At 39.7% G+C, this 12,017-nt stretch overlaps 1 protein-coding gene across 3 annotated transcripts in view; it reads right to left on the reverse strand.

The window, feature by feature from the left end:
* rcbtb2 (regulator of chromosome condensation (RCC1) and BTB (POZ) domain containing protein 2) overlaps positions 1–12,017 on the reverse strand; it is a 65,851-nt gene that overhangs the window by 25,910 nt on the left and 27,924 nt on the right. For all 3 annotated transcript variants that reach the window (XR_004560157.1, XM_034168449.1, XM_034168450.1), the window contains exons 6-8: positions 5,633–5,740; positions 5,408–5,550; positions 5,089–5,279 (exon numbers count right to left, since the gene is read on the reverse strand). Coding sequence is in view for 2 of the 3 variants with exons in the window: in XM_034168449.1 (XP_034024340.1) it covers positions 5,089–5,279; positions 5,408–5,550; positions 5,633–5,740 (442 nt within the window). In the remaining variant the exon portion in view is untranslated. The remainder of the gene's footprint in view (positions 1–5,088; positions 5,280–5,407; positions 5,551–5,632; positions 5,741–12,017) is intronic.

A 12,017-nucleotide genomic window follows, 5' to 3' on the forward strand; every position in this document is an offset into this window, starting at 1 on the left:
GCCATGCTACAAGCATAAATTACAGAACAATTCACGGACGAATATACAAGAAATGCTATTGGCGCACAGGACAGGAGGATCGCCAACACAAACACAACTCCTATCTCTGGATGGAGCTGCACCTTAAACAGAGAGAAAAAAAACAGAATCAGGCATCAGAAAGACAAAAAAAAAAAAACTGTATAATTTGCCAGCATTAAACAACAAGAAAACAGAGAAATACTAAGGTGATCGCCGGCCACTAGCCCTAAACTTCACTAAAAGACCCAGAATTTAGGTAAAGTTGAGGCCGCGGCCCACTCCAATTACTAATAAATGAATGAATAGAGTAAAAGCGTAAAACAAAACTGTACCAGTATGCTAGCCATATGAAAGGGAAAATAAGTGCGTCTTAAGTCTAGAATTGAAAGTCTCCACAGAATCTGACTGTTTTATTGACACAGGGAGATCATTCCACAGAACAGGGGCATGATAAGAGAAAGCTCTGTGACCCACAGACTTCTTATTCACCTTAGGGACACAAAGTAGTCCTGCACCCTGAGAACGTAAAGCCCGGGCCGGTACGTAAGGTTTAATTAGGTCAGCTAGGTAGGGAGCTGCCAGTCCATGAATAATTTTATAGGTTAGTAGCAGAACCTTAAAATCTGATCTCACTGGGACAGAAAGCCAGTGAAGGGATGCCAAAATGGGTGTAATGTGGTCAAACTTTCTGCTTCATGTCAAAAGTCTGGCTGCAGCATTTTGAACCAATTGGAGACCCCTAATGCTAGACTGCGGAAAACCAGAAAATAGAACATTGCAGTAGTCCAATCTAGAAGAGATAAATGCATGGATCAGGGTCTCGGCATCAGCCATAGACAGGATGGGACAAATCTTCGCTATATTTTGCAGGTGGAAGAGAGCAGTAGTAATATTTCTAATGTCAATTTCTAATTGCTGATGCTGTGTGAGATTCAAGGGAATACTATAATTTTAGCTAATGTATATGCTCTGAATATTGACAATTGACAACTTTTTTAGACGAGAAAAAAAAAAAATTAATATGGGGGATTACCCAGTTATCTTGGGGGGCGACTTTAATGAGGTTATGGATCCACTACTAGACAGAAGCTCTAGAATGCTACGCGTTTCTAGGGCCCACACTGCTCTTAAAAGGATGTCCGAGGCGTGTGCTCTTATAGATGTTTGGCGGTTGCAAAATCTCTCTGGGAGGGATTATACTTTTTCCCTTCACCCCATCATTCCTTCTCGTGAATAGATTTTTTCCTGGTGTCCCAATCACTGATGTCGGCTGTTGCATCTAGTACTACTGGCAGCATAATTCTCTCAGACCATAGCCCTGTCTACCTCCACGTTTGCTTATAATGCAATCATTAAGACCCCTAGGTGGAGACTAAACTTCAGCCTTCTATTAGATGAAACTTTCAAAGAGTCTCTTAGGTCCCAAATTAACCTGTATATAGAAATCAATGTGCCCACTCCCCCTTCAGCTGGAGTGGCATGGGAGGAATTAAAGGCCTTTTTAAGAGGGCACATTATTCAACATGCTTCCTTTAAAAAGACAGAGAGCCTCGCCAGGCTCCAGGATGTTCAACAACAGACTGAAGTTACTGAATCTAGTTTTAAAAGGGACTCCTGTTTATCAAACTTGAACAAATTGACCAAAGTGAAATATGAATTTAATGCAATACTGTCACAAAAAGCAGAATTTTTTTTATTTCGCGCGAGACAGAAGTATTTTGAAGAAGGTGATAAGGCAGGTAGGCTCCTGGCAAGATAAATCAAACAGAGGGAAGCCATGCCCACTATCTCGGCCATTAAATATGGTAATGGACATCTCCTTTACGAGCCTAAGAAAATTAATACAACATTCAGTAACTTCTACAAGGACCTGTACAGTCCGGAGTTAAATGCTTCAGAATGATGTAAGAAATTTTATGTTACCCCTAAATCTTCTCAAAGTCACAGCTGATCATCTTGAGTATCTGGACTCACCCATTACTACTGAGGAGATAATTGGGGTTATTAAGCATCTTCCTTCAAGTAAGGCTCCAGGTCTAGATGGCTTTACAGCCGACTTCTATAAATAATTTCCTGAAGAACTGGCACCTTTACTCATGAACACCTACAACGAATCCTATCAAAAGGGAATGCTTCCACCTTCTCTGTTGGAGGCCATTATTACACTCATTTTGAAAAAAGATAAAGATGCCTCTGATTGTAAGTTACCAACCAATAAGTTTGACCTCTTATGACAGTAAAATTTTATCTAAAGATCTGGCCAATCGATTAGATCGAGTGATAACCTCTCTCATCCATGTGGATCAGGTTGGATTTATATGTTCGCACTCTTCGGCGGATAACATTAGGAGGCTGATTGACATCATGTGGGCAGTTCAGGGTAGTCAGTCTCCTGTGGCCGTTATCTTGGATGCTGAAAAGGCATTTGGCAGAGTTGAATGGCGATACTTACTCACAACTCTGGAATGCTTTGGCTTTAGCAAAAGTTTTATCGACTGGATTAGGCTTATATATTCCCCTTTCCCCTCTTCTTTTCACCCTGGCCCTCAAACCATTGGCAGTTGCCATACGTATAGAGCCCACATTTCCAGGTGTAAGCATATGGGGCAACTGTCATAAACATATGTTGTATGCCGACGACATTCTTCTTTTTGTATCGGACCCAGAGCATTCCTTTTCCTCTCTGTTCACAATAATTAACACGTTTTCAGATATATCTAGCTATAAAGTAAATTGCACCAAGTCAGAGGGCCTTTCCCTAACCTGCTACTGCCCTAAGACCCTTTCTCCAACTGGCATGTTCTCTTGGCTGCAGAAGGGTATTAAGTATCTTGGAATCGTCTACCCACCACAGTTGTCAGACTTGATAAAAATAAATTTTGAACCTCTACTAAGAGGGATGAGAGCTGATGTGGACAGCTGGTCTCAGCTTTATCTTTCTATGTGGGGGAAGGTAATATAAAAAAAATGGTCTGTACAGTTCTACCTGTCCATGTTCTCTTGAACTATTTTAAACAATTGGATCAACTTTGTAATTTATTTATTTGGAGCAATAAGAAACCTAGACTTAATATGAGAAAACTACAGAGACCAATGGATAGAGGTGGACTTGAGATGCCTAATTTTCTCCATTATCATTATGCCTTTTCCCACAGGCACTTGGCACATTGGTTTTTACCCCCTCAGAAAGCATCCCCTTGGTTCTACCTTGAGAGCTTAGCTTGTTTACCCTTTACACCGCTCTATAGTCTATCAATTAATCTCGGCCTTCATAACCATAATGTCCAAAATTTTTTAAATTTTTTAAATTTGAGCCACACTTCAATCAGTCTGCTGGTATTTCCGCATAGCTAAGTCGCCTTTTTTTTGAAGTCCTGGTTTCAGAAAGGTATAAAAGTGTTGACGGATTTATATGACAACGATGTATTGAAATCTTCTGGAAAAACTCGCACAGGATTTTAATTTACCCCGGCAGGATTTTGGAAATATTTGCAATTACGGGAAATATATGTGGCTCACCCACAAAGTCCCCCTTTGTGCTGTGACTCTCTGAAAGACATTAAAAAGGTTTGTGGACATGACATGAGGCCTCGGTCTATTATAAAATGTTATTGTTATCCACAGATCTTAATATACTGTCCCTTAAAAGATTTTGGGAAATTGATTTAAATCTCTGTTTTACAGAAGAGGCATGGTGTAGAATTCTTAAGAATATGAAAAAATTATCACGGGAATTACGATCTAGATTGGTTCAATTTAAAATCCTAAACTGCATAAACTGGACACCTTCTAGGTTGCATGAAGTGGGAATAGTGGACGAGGACGCCTGTTGGAAGTGCCAGCATGATAGTGGCACACTATTGCATATGCTCCGGGAATGTCCTAAAGTTCAGTTATACTGGTCTTTGGTTCACACTATTGTGGAGAAAGTTGTTGGTCAGGGCATTTCCTTTACTAACAGGCTTTATGTACTAGGAGATCCTTCAGTTTTGACTTATTTGCCCTCTTCTCTTGCACAGTGGGTACAAAGAAAGAGAAAACTTTTGGTAAGAGAGTCAAAGGCCCCATCGACACCTACTTTCCCCCAGTGGCACACCTCACTTGGACAATTGGCAGTATTTGAATGGTTATTGTACAGACTGTTGAATAGAGTAGATGATTATAATGATAAATGGGCCCTATATTTCTTCTACACAGGTCAATGATGTTTCCAGCTCAGGAGTTGATCTTTATTGGTTATGTCTGCTATAACCTGGTAAATGTGTAGAGTTGGCATCTTTTTTTAGCTTTTTGTTTTAAGTTTTGATTTGCTTTATTTTGTCCATGTGTTCATTGTTTGCATACACAACTGGCTTAAGGTGCGACATGGTATTTTTTGTATGTTTTATTCTTAATATTTAAATAAAGTTCAAGTCATAAAAAAAAAGAAAGTAGAATGTTAAATTTTCGCTGCCAAACACCTGACAAAAAAAATATTGAAGTTTTTGCACAATATTCAATTTTTTTTTAACGCACCTGTATTTTGGAGGTGTGTGCTTCTGTGTGTGACAGAAGGTTACATGCAAGAGTGATAGGAAAAGTTTACACAGCTTAGAGTCCGTGGTGCTAAAAAAAAAAAGATGAAGATGTTGCAATTTTCTTTGGGAGCGAGGAGGATGGACAGGATTAAGAATGAACATAGAGGGACAGCACAGGTCAGGCGGTTTAGAGATAAACTCAGAGAGGTGATACTGAGATGTTTCAGATTTGTACAGAGGAGGGGCCCAGGGTATATGGAGAGAAAGAGGCTGAGGATGGATCCACCAGGCAGGAGGAGAAGAGAGGCCACAGAGGAGGACTGTTGATAAAGTGAGGGACAACATGCAGGTGGTTCATTAATTATTTCTGCGCAGCTGTAAACAGTTCCCACAGTTTTGGTGAGTCACAACACCTTTTAAACACTTTTCTATCACTCAAACTCACTATAAAATCATTCTGACAAGAAGACATCACAGTTAACTGGTTGTGTTAACCAGTGGACATTTTACATTGTATTCGCTCATTAAGCCTTGAACCTCACATTCTTACCCACTGAGAGGAGGTGCCATGTGACAGCTGGTGTGGCAAAGCAGGCAAATACGTCATCTATACTGCTGAAATGGGTGAGGTATGGGCTAGAGACGGCTTGACCTCGACACTGACCCCACATCAGTACTTGTCCGCTCTGGGTTTTGGCAGCAGACGTATGGCTGGTGTGACATGCAGCCACCTCTGCCATTCTAGCAACACAAACAAAGTATTAATGTCAAATTTGTGTGAGGGTTCTTCAGTGATGAACTTATTAATGACTTGAACTTATTATTAAGTCAGCTCTTTGGTTAATCAAGGACATAGGTGAGCTACTAACCTCTCCTTGTCTGTGGTTATAAGGGTGGGAACAGCTTGGTTACTCTTGTTGCCTGTTCCCAGCTGCCCATATGAGTTGGCCCCCCAGGCGTAAACAAACCCTTCATCTGTCAATGCCAATGTATGTGCGTATCCACAGGCAACCTGTAAGTTTATAGGGCATTTATTATTAACTGAAATACAGAGCCCTTTAAAAGAAATTAATAATTTCTTACCTAGCTCTTACCTGCACAATGTTGATACCCAGGAGGGCAGCGATCCTGCATGGAGTCTGCTGATTTCCATTGTTGCCCAAACCAAGCTGTCCATTACAATTATAGCCCCAACCATAAATCTACAGAGGAAATATGAGGGTTAGAGACATTGTGTTAATTTAGATAACATGTTTGACATTTACCCAATAAATGATATATATACACACACACACACACACACACACACCCAGTGAAATTACTGTGCATAACGAAGGAAAATTTCACGTAAAAATTCAAACAGTTTTGTATTATCTGCAGCAACAGCACTGCTGATTCACTGCATATTACCTCACAAAGAAGACTATTTTTGCAAGGATGACTTGCAAATTATTATTTTTTTAACTGCAAAACCCAGTGTACGTCAATACTGATTGCTAAAAGTGAACGCATTATGACAAAGAGAGGTGAGCCAAATCTAATGCCCAATGGCCTGTTGAAGATTCTCAGTCATACAGTTATGAGATTATCACTGCAGAGGTTTACTGAAAAGCAAGTGAACTTGTTTAATCTTAAAAGATGTTCTGCTACTGAACTCACAGTGTTGTGTGTGTACTGATCTGTGTTGGATGTAACCGTTCTCACAAGATCCACAGAGATCCAACAAAAATGAGATCTCAGAAAATAATGTATCCAAACAGCCCAAGTCAGACACTCATTTGAGCCACTGGTAATGAGTCAGAAAGCTTAAATTTTGGTGATGAAACACAGACAGGGACAGATCCAGAAGTTAGCTTTTACTTTTTTCTCAAACTGTGTGGCACAGTGGTTTTGACAAATAATCTTAAACACTGAATAAATAAATGTTAATAAAAACTGAAGGCCACTTATGTTAACTGTTCACAAACTGGACATGAGCTACATATAGGGATGGGCGATATATACAATATAACTGTTTCACTGTATAAATTTGGCCAACGGTAGAGATTTAGGCTCCACCAACCAATTGCGGTAATGCTTGTTGATGACGTCACTGTATCTTCCTCAGTGACTCTGAACGACTGGAAAAGGCTACAGTCAGTGCTTTGGTCACAGGCTACATCTCCACCTCAGCAGATTAAAACTTCTCTTTGTACGCGTGTAAAATTATAAGTTATTTTAACCCTCTGGAGTCACATGACTGAATTAAGCAATTGTCCCATTAAACTCACCAGACTCAATCTCTGTTTCAATGCATTTTAAATGTGTACACTTCAAGGTTTATGCAAGTTTTAAAATTATGTTAATAGGCCTACTATAACCTGAATTATGATTAATAATTTCTGCAATTTTTTGTGAATTTTATGGTCATATTTGGTGCACGTATTTGCAGAAAGCTGCAGTAAACAGTCTCACATTTCCTCATTCAACTGTGCTGACATTGCCGTCTCACCCAAGAGAGCAGAGAGCAGAGAGAGAGAGAGAGAGAGAGAAAAAACAAGCCTTCCACACTATCATTAACTGAACTCCACGACATAAGCCAATCAGGATCATGAATCCATGTGGCGGCATCTTTGAGGTCTTTCTGGACAAAATGCCACCAAAGCAGACAAACTAATAGTGCCTCCTGTTGGACAGAAGCAGGAATGGCAAAATAAGATTATTCCAATGCACAAAAACACATGTCTAACAAGTCTGAGAATTGGGTGCTCAAAATGAATTATAGCTGTTTTTTGTTGTTTTTATTTATTTGTTTGTTTGTTTGTTTTAATTTAGCTTTGTAAATGGACTATATGCCCCATTCAGAAACACTTCCATTATAACTTTTACACTTAAGTTTATATAGTGTTATACCATGGTCAGTGAGAATTCCATGTCTAACTGGCGTGCATTACTTTTGTGTACACGCACACATAGTTTGGCATGTTAAGTCACTGTTATAATCACTCCGCTCTAGTCGTTACCATAGCAACACGCAAATCAGTTGGCGCAGATCAGCTGTGTTTTGACAGGTGAATGACAGAAACGCGATAAAACATGGAATTCCAAGTGACTTTTAATATTTTTGGCCAAAATAAAATGTTTGAGGAATGGAAAGAGAAGGCGAGCAAATGAGAAGAACAGCAAAAGCAATGGCATAAAGATTTAACATCGGACCAACTGGACAAGACCGAAGGCGGGAAAGAAGAAGAGAACAGTTCTATCCTTGTGGGCTGCCGGAGCGCACCGCATCAAAACAGTGAGCGTAGTCTCTGGACCTGTTGCCGGAGTTGGCCACAGCTCCACACAGCAGAGAGGGGGGCGGTGTGAGTGGCCCACTGCGGCGTCTACCGAGCCCGCAGACTCGGTAAATGCATCGGAGGCAAAACATCTTGAGACTGGCATAAAATAGTCCCAAATACTTACACATTTGTATCAAGTTCTGTTAACTTAAATAAATATTTGTGTGTTAGCTCACTGTGTGTACAACCCCTGGCAAAAATTATGGAATCACCGGCCTCGGAGGATGTTCATTCAGTTGTTTAATTTTGTAGAAAAAAAGCAGATCACAGACATGACACAAAACTAAAGTCATTTCAAATGGCAACTTTCTGGCTTTAAGAAACACTGTAAGAAATCAAGAAAAAAAGATTGTGGCAGTCAGTAACGGTTACTTTTTTAGACCAAGCAGAGGAAAAAAATATGGAATCACTCAATTCTGAGGAAACAATTATGGAATCACCCTGTAAATTTTCATCCCCAAAACTAACACCTGCATCATATCAGATCTGCTCGTTAGTCTGCATCTAAAAAGGAGTGAACACACCTTGGAGAGCTGTTGCACCAAGTGGACTGACATGAATCATGGCTCCAACACGAGAGATGTCAATTGAAACAAAGGAGAGGATTATCAAACTCTTAAAAGAGAGTAAATCATCACGCAATGTTGCAAAAGATGTTGGTTGTTCACAGTCAGCTGTGTCTAAACTCTGGACCAAATACAAACAACATGGGAAGGTTGTTAAAGGCAAACATACTGGTAGACCAAGGAAGACATCAAAGCGTCAAGACAGAAAACTTAAAGCAATATGTCTCAAAAATCGAAAAATGTACAACAAAACAAATGAGGAACGAATGGAGGAAACTGGAGTCAACGTCTGTGACCGAACTGTAAGAAACCGCCTAAAGGAAATGGGATTTACATACAGAAAAGCTAAACGAAAGGCATCATTAACACCTAAACAGAAAAAAACAAGGTTACAATGGGCTAAGGAAAAGCAATTGTGGACTGTGGATGACTGGATGAAAGTCATATTCAGTGATGAATCTCGAATCTGCATTGGGCAAGGTGATGATGCTGGAACTTTTGTTTGGTGCCTTTCCAATGAGATTTATAAAGATGACTGCCTGAAGAGAACATGTAAATTTCCACAGTCATTGATGATATGGGGCTGCATGTCAGGTAAAGGCACTGGGGAGATGGCTGTCATTACATCATCAATAAATGCACAAGTTTATGTTGATATTTTGGACAATTGAAAGGATGTTTGGGGATGATGAAATCATTTTTCAAGATGATAATGCATCTTGCCATAGAGCAAAAACTGCAAAAACATTCCTTGCAAAAAGACACATAGGGCCAATGTCATGGCATAGGGTCAATGTCAATGAGCAGATCTGATTTGATGCAGGTGTTAATTTGGGGGATGAAAATTTACAGGGTGATTCCATAATTTTTTTCCTCAGAATTGAGTGATTCCATATTTTTTTCCTCTGCTTGGTCTAAAAAAGTAACCGTTACTGACTGCCACAATCTTTTTTTCTTGATTTCTTATAGTGTTTCTTAAAGCCAGAAAGTTGCCATTTGAAATGACTTTAGTTTTGTGTCATGTCTGTGATCTGCTTTTTTTCTACAAAATGAAACAACTGAATGAACATCCTCCGAGGCCGGTGATTCCATAATTTTTGCCAGGGGTTGTATAAGTGGATTAAACAACTCGAAGCCGTGCATTACATGTTTTTTTTAGTCTCCGGGTCGTGCATTCAAACCATATAATGCACGGCTTCTCGTTGTTTAATCCTTACATATATACCATTACCGTGAAGGGATTAAATTTCTATCGTGATATAAATTTTAAGTCATATCACCCAGTCCCAGCCCTAGCTACATATACAGTAAACCTCACATATAATGGATTCAGGTGGACCAGCGAATTTTGTCGGTTATAATCAAAATTGGTCAAAATCCGTTATACGTATAAAACAGACAAAATCTGTTCTATGTATGTAACAGATTAATTACAATCGGCGCCAAACAGTGAGAATTCCCAGCTCCAATTAGGCTTGCGTATTTCCTTGATTAAACGTATGACCTTGAATTGGGACCTGTCTCATTTATTGGCCAGGTCAAAACTTCATCTGAAAAAAATAAACGCCTGCCTTTAATAAGTGCCAGTTATTATATGCATTAAAAAGATTACATTTGGTTGAGTCACTCTTTTTTTAAGGACACGGAAAAGTGGTACCATAAAATCCTAAAGCATGGTTTATGTTTCTACAACTGTGTGGCCATGCAATGATGACGTGCGCGCGACCCTTTTAAAGGTCTCAGTCACATCTTTATGCAATTTATAGCAGGAACATTGGCTTTTTCTGGATTAATTTGTCCCTCAATTAGTTGCACTTCCTTTATATGATCATCAACCTCCAAACCAACGGTATGGTATGCACAATTTCTCTCCATGAATTGCGGGTCATTTCAGCGTCTTTTTCCGACTCCGTATTTGATCCATGATTGAAATGTAATCGGTGGGCGCACTACAAAAACTTTTAAAATATGACGGGAGAAGGACTGAAACAGGAAAAGTGAAAAATCACAGCCCTTTTCGGTGTCCATCATTTAGCAGGTGCACATCAGCCTCAGGAGAGGCTTCGCAGCCAGGCAAAGGGCTCTGATCTAAAGCGGCTGTCTTTGGTTCGTCACACTCAGGGATATGTCTGAAACATAACACCATATTACAGTGCAGGCAGCAAGCAGGATTTTGTTAATAATCACCGGCCTTGAATTACACCCTGCCTCATTTAGATCCCTTCTCTGAGCACAGTTTGAAAAAAATAAATAAATAAACGCCCAGGCTTTTAATCAAGGAAACACTGTACCCACTTTCCTCAAACTGGTGAGTGTCAGTGCTGAACTTCATTTCATACCTCTGTTACTGGGCACGTCCAGACTGCTCTGTCCAGTATATCGAAGGGGTTTTTAATGGAATACATTATGATGGAGCGGGATGTTTTGTCCAATGTGAGCGAAACTCTGTTATATGTGGTGTTTATTACATGGAAAACCATTCAAATGCATTGGGACTTTGCTTTTGTCCAGTGACTGTGAATATCCAATTCATAGGATGACGGTTTAGGCGGGTTTTACTGTATTTCCAGATCTGATGACCGTTACAAGTATTTTGGACAGAGAGCTACTGGTGCCATGCATTACTGCATCAACCACAAAACGGAACCACCCTCAGTTCTTGTTAATAACCACCCAGGCAGACAACTGATCCAATTCCACCTTCTAAAAGTACCCATCTATCTGCCACAGACAGGTAATACATGGGCACCTTTTTGGCCTTTTCCAGTTGGTGAGGTCTTCTGTGGCAACAGCACACTAGATCATGTGCAGGAAAACATGCCACATAGCCTTAATGTCATAGCTGACATTCCCTTAAGATGCAAACAGCACACCTCTTCTGCATTTACCAAATTAACTGTTCGTTCATACACAGGAATTCCCACAGAACCCAAGTTTCATCTTGAGATACCAAGTACCAAAGATAACCAGCCTTCACCTTAGGTCAATAGCTAGTTAGAGTTTTAATGAACAAATAGCAGACAGACAAATCATTTCCCAAAGACATCAGGAGGCTCTGTGGTGAATGAGTAATGTGTGTCACTATGGACGGTGGTGCAAAATACATCAACGCTGTTTCCCCTCAATGGCTGTTTATGACTGACAATCAGTAAATTATGAAGCAAACAGATAATGTTGACATTACTAGGTATGATATGTTTTCATACAAAGCAATAAACGTTTACTAACTTTTAAAAAAGAAGAAAAATAATTGAACAATATGGTGCCCAGATCTCACTTAAATTTTGACCAACGCATTTAACCGTAAGTTGAATTTGGTTTTTAAAAAACATTTAAAAAAAAAAAAACAACTGAAGGATTTACACATTATACATAATAAGGCCTGTTGTTGATGTTTTTTTTAAAGATAAACTTATGTCTGAAAGAAGAAAAAAGGGGATAACCCACTGCCACTTTGAGAAGAATGCCTGAGTGGAGTTGAGGTCATTCAAGACTTCATGAGGTGAAGTCAGGAATGTACCACAACACTAAGTCTGGTAGAATTCTGTCATGCAAGCACTATGCTTTGCCTGTGGGGAGCCAAGATTTGCCGA

Source organism: Thalassophryne amazonica, chromosome 4, assembly GCF_902500255.1.
Source record: "Thalassophryne amazonica chromosome 4, fThaAma1.1, whole genome shotgun sequence".
Lineage (NCBI taxonomy): Eukaryota > Metazoa > Chordata > Actinopteri > Batrachoidiformes > Batrachoididae > Thalassophryne > Thalassophryne amazonica.